A 21271-nucleotide genomic window follows, 5' to 3' on the forward strand; every position below is an offset into this window, starting at 1 on the left:
TGGAGTATTATTACATTTTATATCTGCCCATTCAGAATAAATAACAATTACTGATGACATATGAAGTCATATAAGAGTGATTATGGTGTATGCTTATGGGCAGGTCAAAGAGAACATTTTCTTGTGAAGATTAATAACCCTCCATGACCAAAACGCAATGGGCAGATTCTCTTCCCTGGAATTGGCCCCTCTGTGCTGCTCAAGATATGCAAAGGCTCTGGATACTGCCCTGTATCTAGCTAGCTAAGAATTCACCCAGTCAGTCTGAGACTGGCATAGCTAGTTCCTATGCCAGCCTGCCCTCCTGGCCCTAAGAAGCATGCCAGTGGTGGGAGGAGGTATGCCTGGAGTGCTACTTGCCTGCCTCCAGCAATTTTCAGCTGGCAGACAAGCCCTAGACTGCTGTAACTTTTAGCAGAGCCAGGGCTGGAGCTGCACAGGGCAGAACAGTCAGAGTTGTAACTACTCCCTAACAGCCTGCCCTCTCTCCTGCACTCAGCAAAACTGGATGCAGGCGAGAACCTGACCCAATTTTTCTAAACTTTGTTATTAACTTATTTTCCTTCAAACTATGCCAGAAATACATATCTTGGTCCATTCCGCTTCAAATGAGGTTGCACCAAGTTGGCCAAGAATTTTGGGGCAGGCATGCAAAACAATTTTTCACTTCTTCCCACACCCTCTCAAACATAACCAGTTAATGTCCAGGCCACTATGCATAGCCCCAGAAACAGGATTTGCAGGAATTTCCTCTCTGACTTAGCTACCTTATTTTACTTAAAATTTTGTGTGAGAGGAACCTATACAATGATAGATTTTAAAGCCAGAAGAGACCATTATGGTCTGACCTGAATAACACAGGCCACTGAATTTTCATCCTCCTAGGGATTCCAGTTAGGAACACAGCTCCTTTTTCTCTGCTCAAAGAAGAGGGTGAGTTCCCATTCCCTTTCTTTCCCTCTCCTGATCTTGTGGGAGCTCAGCCATCCCCTCTCCTCTTGATTCTTCACTGGCAAATGAAGTGAGGACTCAGCAAGTTGGAGAATCTGAAGTGGAGCAGCAGGAGGAGCTGGTGGCTGGTGAGGGAATTTGTGGAGCTTTTACTGCCTGTGGGTGGTACAACACTGATGTGACGGGATGAATTGTTTCCTGCTGGGAGTCAGTCCCCTACCTGCTTCCTTATTTCTACAGGCAGATCTCTGCCCCTGTTGGCCAGGGGGCAAAGCAGGAAAAAGGGAGATTCTGCAGCCTCCTCCTGTCCCTCCTCCTTCCTCCAGAGGAAAAGGGAGACCGTGTCTCTGGCCTCCCCCATTCCATAGAAAGAATCTAGGGTAATAGTCCTGTCAGTTTCCTCTCCTCTCCTGGCACTCCATAGTGGGGCATCCAGGCAGGGTATCAAGGGTGGATTGAAGCACAAGGGTTCCTCAGCACAGAGCCACACTTGGCATGTGCACATGCACATTTGTTTGGTTGGCTAAGGGCCTGCTCAGAGATATGGACTCCAGTCAGATACTTTTATTTATTTTGCCCTCGTTCTCTTTGCTATGTCCCATCACACTAGATGATGCAATGTCACTATTCCACATGATGTCAATATTCAAAACATACCATCACCACAACTGTGAGCTTCCTCTGCTATATTGATCTTCTTTACCATTGGTGTTGAGCTAGTGATCTCACAGAGATTTGTGCTTTCACGTCTGCCCGGTATGTTAAAGTCAGTGAGCTAGTGACCTCGCAGAGGGCTCAGCCTTATCATCAGCCAAGAAAGCTAGAGGTCCTGAGCCAGTGAGCTCACAAGTCCTTTTACTTGATATTAGCCAAGCAACATGAAGTGTTGAACCAGTAACCTCAAAATGGCCTGTTCTTTACCATCAGCCTTCTGCACTAGAAAGGGTTAAAAGAATGTTGACAAGAATGATCTAGGGCATAGAAAAACTCTCTTATGAAGAGAGATTGAAAAGACTGGAATTGTTCACCTTGGAAAGGCGAGAAATAAGAGGGGACATGATAAAAATCCACAAAATGACTCATCTGCAGAAGGTAGATCAGGGGCTTCTGTTCTCCCTGTCTCGTAGCACAGGAACAAAGGGCTGTTCAATTAAATAAAAGGTGGGAAATTTAAAAAATGAGAAAAGGAAATACGTTTTGTGTAATGTGTGATTAGACCCACTACCACCTGAAGTTGATGAGGCCAAGAATTTAAGATTCCAAAAGAGACTGGGCATTTATATGGATATCAAGAACATACGATTATTGTTGTTAATGATAAATTTTGTGGACGGGAAATTAAACCTCATGTGTCAGGGCTTAAACCAGTCTCTAACCATTAGAGATGAGGCTAAGACCCAATGAGAGGGGGCACATTATTCCACATCTGCCTGCTCTGGAGTTCTTACACTTTCCTCTGAAGCATCTGGTACAGGCTATTGTCAGAGACAGGATACTGAACTAGGTGGACCTCAGGTCTGATCCACTCTGGCAAGTCCTTTGCGCCTAAGATGAAGCTGAAGCACCAATGCTTGAATTAAAACATTGTAAAAGCAGCCTGACTAGCTCAGTTGGTAGAGCATGAGACTCTTAATCTCAGGGTTGTGGGTTTGAGCCCCATGTTGGGCAAAGCAAATTACTTTTGGGGAGGGATAGCTCAGTGGTTTGAGCATTGGCCTGTTAAACCCAGGTTTGTGAGTTCAATCCTTGAGGGGGCCACTTACGGATCTGGGCAAAATCAGTACTTGGTCCTGCTAGTGAAGGCAGGGGGCTGGACTCGATGACCCTTCAGAGTCCCTTCCAGTTCTAGGAGATGGGTATATCTCCATTATTATTAAATAACCTCATAGAGACCTGTGCTTTCACATCAGTCCATTAAACGACGGGTGCAGAGTCAACATCACCAAGACCCGTTTCTTGTCATTATCTCGGCAAGCTAGAGGTGCGTCGACAGACTTCACAGAAAGCTAAGCTCTCACATAAGCCCAGCAAGCTGGAGGTGCTGATCAAGAAACCTCACAGAGCCCTTGCCTAGACGTCATCCCAGCCTTCTAACACTCCTGAGCTAGCGTCCTGAGCTTTTGCATTAGCCCAGCCAATTACACAAGCGGAGCCAATGCATGCACAGAGAGCACAGCAAGCAAGAAGAGTTGAGTTAGTGACCTCACAAAGGTACAGACATTGACACCAGTTTAGCAAGACAATGCTACTGAACCAGCAAATTCAAAAGGCCTGTGCCTTGTGATTATTATAGCAAAGTAGAGGTACCTAGCCGGTAACCTCAAAAAGGCCTGTGCCTTGTTGTCAGTCAGCAAGATGAAAATGCTGAGCCAGTAATCTCAGAGAGGCCTGGGTCTTTGCATCTGCCCAGCAAACTAGTCATGCTGAATAGAGGATAAAATAAGGGGGCAACACAGCTCCCACTCCTCTGCTAAAAGCAGGATGTGCCCCGAACCCGCTCCTGGGCTTCAGGGGACATGCAATTTTTAGGAAAGATAAGTGATAAAATTTCAACCCTGGCAATCAGTTGACATATCTATTTTGATTTAAGTTTTCTAGGCTATCTTTGCAAGGGAAAGGACTAGAAACTTACTTGAAAAGAAAAGAAAAGAAAAGTTTATTTTCTCCTTTACATTTCTAGGTGCCCCAAACCAGGGATGATGGCTCTGCAGGCCCAAAGGTTGGCTCTGGGTTGCATGGAAAATTTGGGCACAGAAACCAAAGATTTTTCTTAAAGTTGAAAAACACTAGCCTGGATCATAAAAGGGATTATATGTGCTGCATGATGCCAATGCAGAAAGCTGATGGGTGTGCCCAGTGTTTTTCTAAAAGTTCTAATTACACGGAAATCTTACAGAGCTGTTAGGATACTGGGGAATATAATAGTTTTTTGGAAACACTTTTCAGACATAAATGGGTACATTTTCTTCTGGGCCTCTATCCAGCCTGTGTGTGTGCATTTGTGCACACAAAATTGTTGCATGCATACCTTTATGCCTGCACTTTGCAGGTGCTAACACTAACACGTGCTATAAAAATTCTGACATTGGTGTGCACATTTTAAATAACCCAATACCTGTGCACGCACAAGTTTTTGCAGTGTCAAATTTGAACACGTATGCATGCTTTGGTGTAAATCTGTTTAAATCAGGGGTTCTCCATCTGGGAATTGGGACCCCTCAGGGGGTTGCGAGGTTATTACGGGGGGCACGAGCTGTCAGCTTCCACCCCAAACCCTGCTTTGCCTCCAGCATTTATAGTGGTGTTAAATATATACAAACATGTTTTTAATGTATGGGAGGGGTCATACTCAGAGGCTTGCTATGTGAAAGGGGTCACCAGTACAAAAGTCTGAGAACCACTGGTTTAAATTGTATGTGCACGTGTTTGCATCTGTAAAACACAGGCTATCTTCAAATGCCTTTTGTTTGAAATTGTGGGCCACAGTATTCTGCCTAATCTTGCTGGTTCTCTTACTATAATCCAATTTGTAAATGCTTAGGGAGCCTGATGTGAACGTGAAAATAAAAGCATCCTGTCTATCCACCTTTATGGTATCTCTCTGTCCATGGGATCTTCTATCGTCCCACTCTCCGCCCGTGGCATCTGTCTGTTCCTCCGTTGTCCAATCTGTCTGTCCTGGTATCCGTCCATCTGCCCCCTCTTCTCAGTTCCCTTAGCAGCAGGTTGCCGCTGAGTCCCTTTTGTGCCATGCTTTTGTCCTTGCCTCGCTTCACGCCGGCTGCTGGGCTGTGAGCTGAGTGGCTGGCTGGGCACTGCCAACCGCACCCTGCAAGCAGCGCGAGTCCCGCTTTGTGACCTGCGGGGGGCTGGCCACCGCCTCCCACTCCTGGCTGCCTGGTTCCCGCCCCCCACTTCAGCGCCTGCACTGGAGAGGGGCGGCTCCCGGCTGCAAATCCGCTAGGCGCTGCCTGCCCCCGCCTCCCCAAGCCAAGCCGAGCCCGCAGGGAGGCTAGCGAGGCAGGCGGCGGGCTGCCCGGGGCATGTGCGGAGCTGGGGCGGAGGGAGGGACTGTGGCTTCCGCTCACGGCCGCGGCAAAGCGGCTGCTCGCCACAGCCGGGGCCGGGCTGAAGGGAACATGAGGAGGCGGCTCCGGCGCCTGCTCCGCACCGAGAGAGCGGCTCGGCCGCCTAGCCCCGCCGCTGGCTCCAGCCCCAGCCCGGGCACCCTCCGCCACCAAATATAGCCTGGAGCAGAAGGGCACCTTCCAGCCGCACATGTGCGGCGAGGCCGGCGGCAGGGGCAGCCAGCGCCGGGCCCGCGGGCTGTAAATACCGACCCCCCGGGCCGGGCAGCCCGGCTGAGTGAGGGGCCAGGCGGGGCAGTCTCCTCGGCGGCCGCTGCTGTAGCACAAAGACGGAACTCGGCTCCCCGCCACCCCCAGAGCCGCTTCCCAGCCCGGGGCCACCGGCCGGGAGGGGGCTGCCCAGAGCGGCTCCAGCCAGGGGATCCCCGCCAGCGGGTGCTCGCCGGGGCGGAGCGGGGTAGCTTCGGGTCGCTGGCTCCTGGGCGTCGCTTCTTCCCGGGGGGCGGAGTGGGGCGTGGGGGGGGGACTTGCCAAGCGGGGCTGCAGCGGCGCCTGTTCCCCGAGTGCCAAATGTGCCTCAGCAGCCGGCGAGTGGGGTGAGGGGGAGGAGGGGCGGGGGGCGCTGCGGATCCCCACCCCAGTGGCGCAAGGGCTGGCGCACAGCAGATGTGGGCAGAGCGGAGAGGCGGCAGCTGCGCTCCCGCGAGTGCCCCCCGCGCCGTGCCGCCGCCGCCGGAGATGGAGGGCGCTGAGCTGGATGCTGGCCGCGGCCCCTCTCCCCAGCGCTGCCTCTCCTGCGGCTCCCAGCCGGGCGCCGGCAAGGGAGCCGCGGCCCTGGAGGAGCCCGCGGAAGAGGCTCCATCCTCCGAGGTGACAGCGGCGCCGGAGCTGAGGAAACAGCAAGGGGTGAAGAGGCATCATCACAAGCACAACCTGAAGCACCGCTACGAGCTGCAGGAGACCCTGGGCAAGGGCACCTATGGCAAAGTCAAGAGGGCCATCGAGAGGTTTTCTGGCAGAGTGGTAAGGCAGCCTGAGCTGTTTTCCTTATAGCTTCCCAGGGGAAACACCGCTCCTCGGGTGCATCTTCCCAGGAGCTCCTTAGAGACCAGTCCCCTGACCAGTAACTCAGAGGAGGTAGAAAGGAGGTGCCCAAGCTACAAAGCTTCGAGCTGAAATTTTCCCATTGGATGGGAGAATATGAACCCAGCTCTTTGGGGTTCTACATTATACAGCTAGTTATGGAGTTTGAAACTAGATCTGAATAGCCTTCAAGTGCCTTTGGAACCAGTGTTTTGACTCCAGCCAAATACTTATGATGAAGCATGTGGGGTATTTATATAGTTGGGCATATTTACCTGGTGCCAAAAGATATTTATGATTGGAATAAAATGTGTATTTTTGTTGGCCTTCACAGATGTGGCCATCATCACCAGTAACCTTATCTTTATTTCTAAGGGTGGAAATTTATAGTGCAGTGAAGCTTGCTGTGTTCTCTAGCTAATTGAAGTGACCTTCAGAATGGTGTGCAGAATATTAATTGCTATTTGTAAGTGATACATTGCAGTGATTTGTTGCAGTTAACTTTTGTGATCTGAACTTGGCTGACACCTACAAAATGCTGGGACTGCAATCCAGCCCCATTGAATTTTACATTTCAGTTCATGGCTCAGTTTTGTGAGATGGCTCAAGACCTAACACAGCCTTGAGGCCACCCTGTAATAACTGGAGTCCAGCAAGTCCTCCAACATCTCCTTCAGCATCATACAGATGGGCTCTTGTAATGCATCTGAAGTAACACACACATTGCCATTTGTTTTCAATTGAAATACATCTCCAGTAGTAGGGTGATGGTACAAGATGCAGTGAGTGCATTAGGGATTGACTGCTCAGAGACATAAATGCTTTTCTGAAGACATCTTAACATATATTTCATTTGAGGTAGACTGATTTTCAGCAGACTTTGTACAAAAGCAAGACATTGCCCTAGTGAGATACAAGTTTTGTTTAATTGCTGTTTTTGTTTTGGTTGTCTGCAAACCTAGCATATACCTGAAGCAAGAAACAGAAACTGCCAGTGAGGTGGCTTTAACAAGGGACATTTACTTTACAACTAGATCTGTGTGTCAACAGTTAAAATGAGAATTTCAACCAAGCTGAACAATTACATTATGTGTTCTTTCATTTTACTAGCTCATTTGGAGGCTGGCTAAAGAGAAACCAGAGACAAACATCTCTGCACATGCTCACTTCAAGTACAAGATTTTTAATGTTTTCTGTCTTGGCTGGTCTAAAATTTCAGACTAACAGAAGCTAATGATCTCTATTATGGAGATTGATTTATTTAAAGTCTGATGTTTTTTAGTTGCAAAAAGTAACAAACATCTATTTTTTAAACTTGAATAACTTAAAGAAAGATGTTGAATGAGCTTTAATCTGAATTGTTTAGGGAAAATCCTCTTCTGAAAAGAGACGTAGTTTTTCAAATTTCAGTCTGAACTGAATCTATGTGGCTGAGGTAGCAAAACTTGGGGAAATAGGGAGAAAGGGTGAAAAATCACAATACGGCTGGATTCTTAAATGAAATAAAAATGTTGCATACAATCTGTTTACCGGTATCTAGAATACTTACTTAATTTTATATTGTAAAACTTAATCCTTGCCACAATGCATTTATTTTTTATTAAGATACATTCAATTATAATGTAATGTTTTTGCTTGAACTCTCCTGTTTGAGCACATGTAAAATATCTGCATTTTGTCTGTTCTAATGAGTTAGAGCTAGTGGCCCTGAACCCAACCAGACATGAAGTTAATAGAAATGACCTTTTTTCCCCAGTTTTGCCCCCTGACTCCCGTACTTTGAGCACCAATTTCTCTCACAGACCACTTCACCCACAAGAGGAGAATGCAGCAAAAGGGGGCTGGGTGAGGAGAGGCACCCAGGGGAGGAGAGGAGGAGAGGGTTTTCATTCAACTTTTTTTCATTCTCTTTTCTTTCTTCCCTTCTATTCTCATTAGTCATCAGCATTTATGGCATCATTGAAAAGGCTTGAATAGATTCATACTGTGACCAGCAGGGGATGCACAGAGAGCAGTGTGGCAGGCACCATTCCATTATGTCTTAAGCACAAATTGTCCAATAACCAGAAGCTAGGTTTCAAGAGTCCCAAGGTCACTCTCTAACCTGGCTGTTTGCTTCCAATCATCTTTTTTCACTCAGCAGTATGTAAATAGTTCAAGCTGTATGGCAGCAGATTGCAAACCTGAACCTTGGAAACAACATTACATTCCCAGTTATTAGCCCTGTCCAAGTGATCTGTGCTAACATATTTGGCCTTTAAATTTTTTTATTAGCCAACAAGCAATTTAGCTATACAATGTTTTGCTAAAGATTATTGCATGAGTAGCCAGACTATCATATAAAATGTAAGCTTTGAATTTTGCATTCAGTTGTTTCTAACTGTAATAAACAACTTAACAAAGTCAATCAACAGGTTTGACAGGCTAAGAGTCTGATTCTGATCTCACATTGCTGTAAATGAGAAGTAACACCAAGGAAGGCAATGGAGTAACATCAATACAGAACCAGCATGAGAGGAGAATTGAGTCCTATATATATAAATGGCTCAATCCTGCCCCAACTGAAGTCAACAGCAAGTCTGGATTGACTTCAGCAGGAATAGTATTTGGCTTTGATTTAACAGGGTATGTGTATTTAGCTGATCCTTTTTTTTTTTAACCATTTTGCATTGAAACATCTTCACAAAGTGATCTGAAAGTAAAACTGCTAGGTGGATTGTATGATATCTTTAGTTGGTTGCTGAAAACAATTTATTTGAATGTGTACTAGTTACTACATACAATGTTGTGTGTTGCATGAAACAGAGAAATTAATACCCCAATATGATATTTTGGGACACCCTGTTTTCCAGACAAGATTTCCTTATTTAGTACTGGTTGGGTATAAAATTCACACCTTATGATATCTTAAGTGAAAGTTCCTATAAGGGTGAAAAGAGGATATAGAAAGTCTGTGAAGTAGCATGTACATTGAAATTCCTGTAGGTGTTTTCTCCACTTGTCCTATTGCACATGAAAGCAGTAGAACAAAGCTTTGCTCATGTACTATAATCAGTACTGGTTAGCCAAGGAATCCATAGTTACAATCATATAAGTGCAAGGTGTGCTAGGTAGTGGTCATATGTGCCTGTACAGTGCATGGTGCATAATGAAAGGAAATGCTGCAAGATGCTCATGCTAGGAAATGCTTGGTTTTGGGATAATTACCCTAAATTGCTGATAGGTCCTTCCAACCTTAATTCCATCTTTATGTAGTTTTATTCTGGGATTACATATAAACCAGTAAATGATATTCTGCTGATACGGTGCATGTTTTGGTTAATATCGGTGCAAGAAGGTTTAGTATTGTGAAAATTGGCAAGAATCCAGAAGAAAGCCTGTTACATTGCATGATGCACTCAAAGCAGAGCAGAACTGGATTTTTTTTTAAAGGAGGCACATCCTGAGCCCCCTGCGGGTCCACTCATTTAGGGGTTCCTTCTTGTGTCCTCATTCAGTCCCCGCTCCATATCCCAATATCCCAATGATTAATAACACTGTATATTGTATGTAACAATTTTTCACGTGCCCACTCTCCAAACACCCAGTCTCTGTCCCCCTTAACATTCACTCACAGGACAGATTTTTCTTTCTGCAGGGGCCAGGAGTGGGCTAGGGGAGTGGGAGCAGCAGCAGGGAATTTTTTTCTCTGGTCCCCTCCTGAGAGTCAGGGCTTTTATCTTCCTCCTGGCCAACAGAGGGCAAAAAACATTATTCTTCTCTCCCTACCCCTAAGACAGGCATATTATTCTGAGAACTGATGACAAGTTGTAGCACAACATAAAACACAGGTATTTCATGCATATTGGTACAGGTGTTTACATCTTATTTACTCTTCTGTATAGAAGTGCACCATGTAGCTCTCAGTCATAGGGACAAATTGAATTTGGCCACAAATTTACATTGTATAAAAGCAATCTCTTGCAAAATTTTAGATTGCACAGTTGAAAAAATTCCAATGAAAAAACCTTGTTTCAAAACAAATCAGCATTTCCCTGTAGTGTTGGAAACTCAAACATTGCTTTTGAGAACCTGAAAGTGAAATGGTATAAACAAAGGGAAATTGGCTTCATTGATTGTCATTGCCCTGACAGAGAGAAGTAGAAAACATAATTACAGTAGTGACAAGTAAATTGAATTTTTTTTAAGTTTTGTCATTTTAATAATTAGGGTCTTATTTGTAACACATACATTTGTTTGTTTACAACAAGATTTTTAAGTGGAGTATGTCCCAATTAACAAGATAAGAGCAGTTGTGCAGATCACAAGGAGTAGTGCCCCGATTTTCCATTCTGCTGAGTTGATCTCAGTGTAGGAATGGAAGGATGGGAGTAATGGGGTTGTGCACCACTTTAAAGCCTTCCAGTATTCTTGGCCCAGTCAACATTCTGCCCAGTCCTGAGGGCTGCTCTAACGGACAATATGCTCTGGTTGCAGTGGCTGCTGGCCAAGAATAGCAGCACCCACTCTTCCTCCTGTCTTCCGGCATGCCTCATACATGGAGAACTGAGAAGGGTCTGGTGCAGAGCAGTTCCAGTAGAGCTCTGTGCAAGTGAGGAGCCACTTTATAGCAGTTTATGTAACTTTTACATCAGCAAATTACATAATGTGTCTGTCAGACAACCCATAATTGAGCCCTTTAGAGGTAGATCAGTAATCCATTACAGCCAGAGGGGAAAAAACCTACATTAAAAGCAAGTTAATGTTGAAAAGTCAAGCACTCAAAAGTTAGGAAATGTCAGGGGTAAAGTTGTCTGTGGAACCTTAATTCAACTCTCTTGTATGCTTTATTTTAATTATGTGATCACTTCCTGTTTTATCCACAGGACTCCTCTCTCATACAGTGAACGGGCAGTTGTTCAATATTTATTTTTATTTTCATTGTTCATATTTGGCCCCATGCATTATTTACTACACATTATTCAAACCAAATACAGAATTATAAATTTCCTTATAACTTTTCTATAGTGCTCTCATTGTAGTAATTTAGTTCATGACAAACATTAATTAATGTGTCTTTGGAACACTGCTGTGATGTGAAGTGATATGATTATTATTCCCATTTTATGCATGGGGAAATGAGGAGCAGAGGTTAAATCCAAAAGTGTCAACACACTTTGGGTGCCCACTTTGAGATGCCGGGACCTGACTTTTTCAGAGTACTTAGCATTTTATAGCACTTTGTATGTTCAGAGTAGAGCTTCTGCAGATTTCTGTTGCTGTTGTGAGTGCTCAGCACTTCTACAAATCAGACCCTAACACCTCAAGTCAAGCACCCAGAAAATGAGGAACACACAGTGGCCACCTGTAATTTTTTTGGCTTAATTGACTTGCCCAGCATCACACAGGAACTCTGTGGCAGAGGCAGGGATAGAATCCAGTTCTCCAAGGCAGCATTCAAGTGCCTTAGCTGTGAGATCATCTTTTATTTTCTTGCAGTTCCCTGTCTCTTTCACTACATACCTTCCAACTTCTGCAACAAATGAGGCATGGGTCCAACAGACAGCCCCCTTTACTACTCAACCCTGATTCGTTCCTAGAGCAGTCTTTCTCCCACTTGGCTCTGGGCTTTAGCAAGGCTGATCTTACAGGCGCCATGGTAAAGCGGCAAGGAACGGGATGAGCCTGGGGTGTGAGGCCACAGAAGGGAGGTTGGGGCAATGCGGGGTGGGTGGGGGGAAGCAGCAGAGGCCAGGGACATCCATGGGGGGCAGCGAGGGCCAAGGGCATCAACATACAACTGTACCTTATTGAATCTGCAAAAAAAACCAACACCTGCATAAATAAATTATAGTGATTTGGACAAGTATATGTGCATATTTATTTGTTTTTCCTAAAGTTAATTAAGTATTTTAGGAAAATTTGTCAGAGCGGCCACCAGCAAGAGACCACCAAAAATTTTGTTGTGAAAACCCCCTATCTGCATTCCAGTCAAGCTGCATTCTCCTCTTCTGTACTGACAGGGAACAAGCTGGGGGAGCATTGAGAGTACAGGAGAGAGTGTCTTCCTGCTCTCAGTTCCTGTGCCTGGTGCCACAGTGGGACCTAACAGTTGCATGAAGCAATTGCAGGGAAGAGCTGAGCTCCTGCAGTGTCAGGATGAAGCATGCTCAGTCTTTCTGTGGAGACCATGCATACAAGCTCCAGTCATCACACAGGAGTTGAGAGGGTTGCAGCATGATCTGTGAAGATGGAATCTTTGGCGAATTTAGCTCCAGACTCTAACAACACTCTATTGAGCATATGCAAACTGAGATTTTTCAGAGGCTTATGACTTTTGATAAATTTGGGCAAGTTTCCATGTAGATGAGAGAAGGTACATTCCTGACACCAGGGAGACCCCCTGCTAAATTTCAAGTTCCTGCTCCAAAGCATGGAGGCATTAGAGCTTAGTGAAAAAGTTATAAGATTTTTTTTTTTAACATGGGCAAAACAACAATTTTCATAACCTCCTTCTTGGAAATGGCTGAACTGCTAAAACTTTCCAGCAATATTCATCCTGAGGCAGATACCCAGCATGGAAAATTGGCAGTCCAAACAATTAAAATTTGTCAAAAATATAAGCAACTGAAAACAGAGCCTTATAACAGAAAGTGTCAAGACAACCTTAACTATGGAAATTGCTACCTGCACTGCCTATAATAAGCCTAAGTAAATTGGATTTGGGGACTGATTTTTGTTGTTTTGTTCCATCCCTACTTATTATGTAACTTTGTTCTAAAACAGTGGTGTAAATATTTCCTAATTAAATCCAATGTTGTATAATTTATTTTTATGTAAAGTCCTTCATAGAAAGTACCACACATTTATTACAGTGGGAAATATCATGAGGTAAGTGTCAAGTGGCTACATCCAACCCTCACATACATACTTGAGTATCTGAAATGTGCAGGAAGGGGTTGAGTTTCAGGGATTGAAATAGAAATTGATTGGCCTGTATTCTGCCATCCTTCCTAAAGCACAGCTCTCCAGATCCTCAAACTAGAGAGTGATTAGATCAAAAGGGGTTCTCCTAGCTAAAAATAACTTAAACGAATGGCTGAAAAATGTAGAAGCAAGTTAGTTTGGTGAAATAAATATTCTGTAAAAGTCTGCATCAATGAGTTGCCAGTAAGGACTCGTAATTGTCTGAATATGATAGTTTTCACAAATCTTTTAGTTCTTTTAGCTCAGTCGGAGCCAGACACTAACTCTGACTCTTGGGTGAATATCGAGTGGGTGGCATTTACTGGAGGACTTCGGATCTATAAATAAGTGAATGGATTTCTAGGCTCTGGGATCCTATTTCTGGCTCTTCCACTGACTAGCTGTGTGATTTGGGGCAGTTCAGTTAACTTCTCCGTGCCTCAGCTTGTCCATCTATAAAATAGGGATACTGCTACTTTGCCACACAGAGAAATTGTTTAATTTATGGGTCAAATTCGGCCTTGATTTACACCCCATGCAATCTCACTGAAGTGAAAGTCATGATAGAATTTGTCCTAGTGTTTATAAAGTAGCTCTCAGTTAAAAAATGCTATAAGTGCTAAGTTTTTATTACAGATGGTTTCTGTTGTGTATGAGAACACAACAGAATGGAAACTGTACAAAATATCTCTTGGTACATATTGATCAAATGTATTATGGTGTTAAGGTGTGTGTGATTTTATTTTTGCCTAAGAATTACAATTACAATATGACATGTGGAGAGCGCTTTCATACATATTCTAGTTTAAGCTCATCTGTGTTGGATAAAGCTATTTGGAACTTACAGTTCCTGATAAATATTGTTTATTCAGTATAGAATTCTAATCGTAATTACTATGCGAGTCAATTTTTGTTGTTGTTATAAATAAATAACTAGAAGGTCTTTGCTGGATTGGAGAACCAATAAGCAGCAGGTGGTAGCCACAAAATACCAGAGGAGAAAGCCATACATGGGTTAAAAACCACTGACAGTATTTGGTAAACCTTGGCCACAGCCAGATCCATGTGCACAGATCCATGAAAATCAAAGGAGAGAATGTGGGAAACATTCTAGTGCCCTTATAGCACACACAGATCTGCTGACATTTTTCTCTGGTTCTTTCCCCCCAGAAAGCAGAATTTGGCCCTACATTGTCAGGGCATGCACCTGACTCTTTAAAAAAATATTCTTGTTATACTTCTTTGTTTGAGACACACCTCTTTGCAACTCCAACTATACCCCATATATGGACCAATCAGAAGTGTAATACTAGATATGCAAATTATTGGTTGATGCATCTTTTAGCTATCTTTTAACAGACAGGGATACCATGTGTGTCTATTTAACAAATGAAACCAAAAACTGTTTCCACATTTTGCTAGATACATGGCCAACAGTGAAAAAACTACAGAGCAAGGTAAAAACTGCATCTGTGTGTTGTTATATTTGATGACCAATTCACTAAAGCCATAAGTGTATCCAGGCTTTCAATAGTGTTCTCCTGCTGTTGCTTCCTGCACTCCCTGGCTATAGAATCAGGCACTGTGGCTCTCATTTGTCTTACCCACATGAAAGCCTTTAAGCATCTGTGAGTTATGATTTGAGAAGTATCTGCTTTTTAAACAGATTATATTTATCACCATGTCTGCACAGACAACATTGTACATTGTATAAATTAGAAGATCCTAGACCTTTGAACACTAGGGGGCTGGGTGAGGTATTCCATGAGAGTATAGCGTCTGGCCATACTGATCAAACATCCTGGACTCACACCAAAAATACCAGATGTTTAATTCATGTAGAGGCCCTTCCATCACCTTTAACTACATTTTCAAATGGGGAAAAAATGCCTGAATGCAGTCGTCCCTTGCTGTGGTGCTGTCTAATTTCTGATTGCAGCTAAATATAATTTTTATACCTATCACCATGTGTACAAATTAAACAATCCCCAAGTCACACCGTTAAACTAATATGGATTATTGATATTTGTAATATCCCTGCTCTCCAAGGACAGATAGCACTGCTACTAACTTTGATTGTTCCCAAGATATCAGACCTTGTAACTGCCACTGGTCCAGGATTGAATACAAGTCCTGGATCTTGCTTGAGTGTGATTTTTCAAGTCCTGTTCTGACACACAGAGGAAAGGAATAAAATATTTTTATGGTTAGTTCCTTTTATTTAAAAAAAATGGCTGATGTGGGAAAAGTGCTTGACAGGATTGGAATGTTAGGAGCAGACCCAGTGGAATTAGATTTGTGAGTCAACCGTAGGTAAACTTGAAATTGCAAATTAAATGCAGTTCATTCCATGAGTTGTAGCTTATTTCATGGCCACAGTCCATTCCTTGGTGAAAATGATCACATGACCGTCATCCTTCTATCCAAGACCAACAGCTTTTTAAATAAAGAGTTAATCTTCCATCAGTACAACAATTAATCCCTAGGTAATTCCCCAGTCATCCCTCGCAACTTACAACAGTTGTTCCTTGTCCACATGACTTCAGCAACATCCACACCACAGCACTCTTCCCTCCACAACCCCATTGCCCACTGCACACCCCACATTTTGTTCACCTTCCATGTTCTCTCCCACATCCCTGCTCAGCCTGTCATGGTCTCCTTAAATGCACCATTCATCACCTCCTCAGTCCCAGTGGGGCATTTTTATAGTGCACTGGGGAACCAAGGAGGACATGAGGTAGGATGTGGGGGAGCTTGATGGTGATTGGAGATTCAATGGGGGGCAGGAGAGTGACTAGGGATCCCACGGTCTCTGTGACAAGGCATCAGTGCTTAAAGGGCTCCTTCAGGCCTGTTGCCCTGGCTATCTGGTACACCAAGTCAGCAGCACTGGGTAAGCCCTTGATGTGTTGGTATTTTGGCATAGAGGCCCTTAGTTACCTTGGCACTGCTGCTGGCATATTGGAGAGCTCAGGCAGGAGCACTGGAGGAGCCAAGTGTCTGAGCTGAGGCACTGGTACTTGAAAGACTCCCCATGGTGCGAGTGTTTCAGTGTGTTGGAGAGCTGAGTCAGCAGTGTTTGTGGGGGGGGCAGGGTGTCTAAGCACCAATGCCTTGGCACAGACACAGCGATTTGTACATACTTGACTGAAAAGAATAGAACATTTGTTTGTCCTAGGAAGGATTATTATGCCAAAGTTGGAGACTAAATTCAGTCATTAAGATACAGAGCAGAGAGATTTTGGTCCTGCTTTAGGTGGAAGTCATAGCGCAGTTTTGACAACGGAGTTGCTACTGATGCCTCCAGAATATATTTCCCATACACAGAAAAGGGATCTAATCCCTAATATAACTATCAATCTTGACACAATCCTAATGATGGACATGCTAGAGGACACCTCCATAATATTCACTGTATTTGGAAGAGAGATTTGTTTAATTTAAAATTAGTCTGAATATTTTCCTTGTAGAAGAACCTGCTTCATAATCTAGCAATGAGGGTTAGATAAAAACATCTCTGCAAGGCAGCATGAACTTTAGGATCAGTGTTTGCTAATGATCATAATTGAAAATAACTGGTTTGCTTATTATTGATACAAATGATTATCCATATTTAAGCAAAAGATTAACAAAGAAAAATGACTGTGCATCATTTGTTTAAAAAAACAACCCACTATCATACACATTTGGAATTTTTGTTTTGTTTTTGCCAGGCTTTGCAGACATAAAGTCATAATACATTTTGGTTCCATATTGGGCTTTTAATTATGTTTGTCACAAGGAATGACATGCTTTAAATAGTGTAGTCCTGGAATTTAGAACCCTTGCATCTGTAGTTAAATTTGAAATGAAGACTTACCTCATAATCACCTTAGCAGTGTTCTGTGGTTTGTTGTTCCAAGTGGAACATTTTGGCATAGGAAAAAGTGACCATCAGGAGAATTCTGAAGAGTGAAACCTCCTTGGTAGCTGAATGCTCAGCAGGAGGGTAGGTTGACTAACACTGCAGTCCCTGAGGCTTGAAGTAGTTGCATACCGATATGAAATATTATAGCCTGTAAAAATACCAGCTAAAATACAGTACTACTGCCTTACCACAAGAGTATTTAAAATACATTAGAAAGCAGTACAGCTGGACCTACACCAATGGGTAAAAACATTTGATAACTCTATTGTGATAGCAGTGGTTAGCTAAACATTTGTTTGTTTGATGTTAGGTCTATTTTTATGGTTTGTTGGTCCCAGTCATCTGAGAATGAGCTTTAGTTGGCTTTAATTAACCCAGATAAGGGTGTATATGAGGGGGGTACTCACCTCCCTCCCACAAGCAAAGAATATTTGAACCTTGTCTGCATATGAGTAAAAGGATGTTTATCCATTGCTTTATCCTGAGCTGCCTTTTCTTTATATAACTCAACTTTTCCCCATTCATTTTTATTTATAGGCTTTTTCTGTGCTTGTCATCACCATAATGTCGGAGCACCCCGCAGTCATTGACATAGCCTTGCTACATCCCTTTGAGATAGGAAGAATTATTTCTCCCATGTTACAGAAGGGGAAATGAGGTCTGGTTTATACTGAAAAGTTTTGCCAGCATAGCTATATCGGTTAGGATTATGAAAAATAAAATCATACCCTTAACCAACACAGCTTATGCCAGCAAAAGCCCTACTGTAAACACAGTTATACTGGCAAAAAAGTCTATTTGCTGGTATAGCTTATTTCATTTGTGGAAACTGGACTGAGCTATACTGTTGAGTTTTTTTATTTTATTTGCTGGAATAAGCTGTGTCTCCATTAGGAGGGTTTGACGGTATAGCGATACTGGTTTAGCTATACTGACAAACCCTTCCTAGTGAAGACAAGGCCTCAGGCAATGTGAGATTAAGTGACTTGCCCAAGGTCACACAAGAAGTCTGTAGCAGAGCCAGAAACAGAAGCCCAATCTCCCAAGTGTCACTCCAGTGCCTTAATCATAAGCCTAGCCACCTTCTACTTGACTATATATGGCAGCTTCATACATCCCAGGAAAAAGCTGCACTTCCTCTGTGACAAGTAAAGTGAGTATCTTCATTTGAGGCTGTAGTTGTAGCCCATGAGCGCTGTAGATGTTATCTTTTCTTCCACCCACGGACTGTCTCTTCTTCTTCATGCCCAGACCCTACCCCATTATCAGCTTAAGTAGTTAAGACTCATAATGAACAAGGGCCTTCAGCAAAAAATTGTGCAACATATTGGCAGCCAAGTGATTGGCTGGCCCTCTTTTTCAGCAACAGTCTTATTCTGAGAATAATCCAAGAGTTTTCTATGCATCTCTTTATTTCAGTGAAATAAGTATAGTCTCAGTTCCTCCTGTCTAGCATTTCATTATAAAAATGTGTTCTAACAGGACCATGAAATGCTTCATTGTGGAGTGAATATTACCATGGAGGAATTCATTAGAGAAAAGAATTTAATTATGTACTTTAACCTCCCTCCTTCCAGCCTTCCTCACATGCGAAGAAAACTGTGTAGCCATGAATGTTACTGGCGATCATTATTCACTCTCCCTGAATGTAAAACAGAAAATCACATTCCTTGTGACGTCTTTGGGCCAAATTCTGCTCTTGGTTACACTAGCACTGTTATTAGTTGAAGAATTTTGGCCCTTTGTTTCAGTTGATGTATTTGTTTAATGCAGGCAAGGGCTAAACGACACACTTGAAAGCAATCTGTGTTATTGTCTGTAGGACAGAGCTTGTGTTTTATGAACTGGCTGATCATAAAGGCAGAATAAATCATGTAAAGCATTCTCATTTGCTTTTTCTCTTTTTTGCAGATGGGGCTCATAGAGTAGAATTGCAGTCAAATGTCTGCTCCAGGATATTTTAGTTGAACTGTATGAGTCCATTAAACAAATGTAATGGCTTTTTGGAAAGAAGTGCTCTGTGTTTCAAACCAAATGTTTTACATAGAGAACATCTGGGTATTACTGGTGTTTGTGTGTACAGCACATCAGACTGCAGCCTTAGTGAGCTCAGTTGGGAGGTTGCCTGGGATGTGGTTGTAGGATATGACAGTTCAGTTGTTATAGGGAATAATTTGTATGAAGTATTGCCATAAACTGGATGTTTGGCACAGGCAGCTGTGTCTTTGTTTCACTGTACACCCAAATTCTTCTCATTATCTGCCCAACAAAGCCCTCTATGACACTTTAACAGCCTATTATATAAGCTAATTTAAATGTTGGCTCATTCTGAGCTATGGCATGCACATTAAAGCACACTTCAGAAAGCAGTCACAGTAAAAGGAGGGCTAAGATTGCTTCATTTTCAACAAGGCAGCTCTGTTAATCCTTTCATGGATTATCTGATGCAATTGAGAGGTTAATGCAGTGCTTGCACAAGTTAATATAGGATTGAGCTGAAGTTATCAGTATTCTAGTGGTAGCCATGTGCATTCTTGTTTTTAGGAATGTAAAAATGCAAAACCAGGAAAACACATAATTTAATACAATGCACGGTTTTATCCAGAGGCTAAAAAAAAGGACTTAATTGCTGGTGTAATTTCACTGAATGTAATGTATTTGGTTTTATTTTAGCTAAGTCAGGATTAGTATATTTCTAGGACATGGAGCCAATAATTTATGTAGAAAATGTCACAAATATTTTTATTTAGGCTCTGTTTTAAAAATTAAATTATTTCTGCCACTTAGCAAAGGAATGCCGTGCTCAAATGAGATAAAAGTGGTTCTGAGTTCCAGGGTAGCAATGCAACCTCCTCCTTCAGGGTAGTTTAAGTAAAAAGTTAAATAAAATGGGTTAGGCAGTGGCTAGCTCAGTCCCTCATGGACAGCAATTCACAGTGCACAGCACCTCTTAAATAGTTCTACGCAGCATGACATGATTTGTGGTATTTGCTGGGATGAAATTCTGGACCAAGTAGCATGAGAGGGAATTGTTCTCCCCTCTGGGGATGGTGGTACATCCAAGTCTGTGTTAAGGTCACTGGCAGGGTGAAGTGGGAAGCCTGTGTTGCTGCTGATGCTCTACCTAACTTTTTGGCAAAAGGATCCCAGAAATCTGAGCACTGACTCTCCCTTGTTCAATTGACTCTGGCTAAGGCAGCTGCCAGGAAAAGGGGGTGTGCGTATGATGGGGGTGGGGGCTTCAGTCTGAGTGAAATTACACAGTCCGAGTGAGTTCATTGCCAAAGGCTTTTTTACCCATTCCTTTGTTCTGGGTTTCCTCTTTTTCAAATTTAATTCTCCCTCAACTGTTCAGAACAACCCCCTTGATTTCTGAACAGGGAGAATAGGTACCCTTCTCTGTGGCTGCAAACTTGCTTGGTAACCGGCTGCTAGATCTTGTGATAGGACAATTCATTCTTCACCCTCCCTGTCACATCTTTGTCCATTCCAGCGCTACTGGCCCAGGAGAACCTGAGCATGGTTGTTTCTGTATTACCCTTTCCACCAAGCCATTAGGTTGGCCCCTCTCATTTACTTTTGATAAATAGAAAGGAGCAGCAGCAGGTCCCTCTGCTTTCAGGGATACAGACATTTCTTAGAAATCAGAGACGGATGAAAAAAAATATGTTAGCAATTCCCTTCTTCCCTCTGTAATAATTCCACGGAACTCTGTAATAATTTCCAGGATGGTCCATAACCAAAAAGGGCAATTAAATTAATACCATTCAGGCTGAACAAGATGAAACCAAAGTAGAATTATTACAAAAACGAGAGGAGAGTTTAGTATTACAGAATGATCTGCAGACCTAGAACAAAAGGAAACTGGGTGAGGTTTACTGACAAAGTTGCCAACATTTGAAAATATTTTCCAGGGTCAGTTCTCCAAACAGGATGGGAGACTGTGGGTTACTAGACCCCCAATAGAGGATTGTATTTGCAGCCTGGTCCATTTTAGAAAAGTACTATAATTTAGCCATCAGGGCCTCAGAGTTGATACTCCTGTGTGATAAACTGAAGCCCCTGCCCCTCCCTCTCCATTACATACCTTTGTGCACTTTATATCATATTCCCTGTATAGTACAGCACTCCTTGTATCATCATTGCTGCCCACAATTGGCAATCCTAAAACCTGAATTTCCTACCCACCCAAAACTCCCATTGACTTAACTGGAAATGTTAGATGCTCAAGAAATACAGGTCTGGGCCTTGATTAACACAATCATAACCCAGGAATATGGATTCTTTAAAAATA

The 21271-nt window shown here is 43.1% G+C and overlaps 1 protein-coding gene and 1 non-coding gene across 3 annotated transcripts in view; both read left to right on the forward strand.

Moving 5' to 3' along the window:
* Window positions 1–2546: 2546 nt before the first annotated feature.
* TRNAK-CUU lies at window positions 2547–2619 on the forward strand. The gene has a single exon. It is a non-coding gene; the product is annotated as a tRNA-Lys (tRNA).
* Window positions 2620–5650: 3031 nt separating this feature from the next.
* The window catches only part of NUAK1 (NUAK family kinase 1), a 59070-nt gene continuing 43449 nt past the window's right edge, over window positions 5651–21271 (forward strand). The window contains exon 1 of one of the 2 annotated variants that reach the window (XM_044996850.1): window positions 5651–6062. In XM_044996850.1, the coding sequence (XP_044852785.1) occupies window positions 5706–6062 (357 nt within the window). In that variant the 5' untranslated portion in view covers window positions 5651–5705. Of the gene's footprint in view, window positions 6063–16983; window positions 17059–21271 lie in introns of those variants that run through there. The other variant, XM_044996859.1, reaches the window with a different exon arrangement.

Source organism: Mauremys mutica, chromosome 1, assembly GCF_020497125.1.
Source record: "Mauremys mutica isolate MM-2020 ecotype Southern chromosome 1, ASM2049712v1, whole genome shotgun sequence".
Classification (NCBI taxonomy): domain Eukaryota; kingdom Metazoa; phylum Chordata; order Testudines; family Geoemydidae; genus Mauremys; species Mauremys mutica.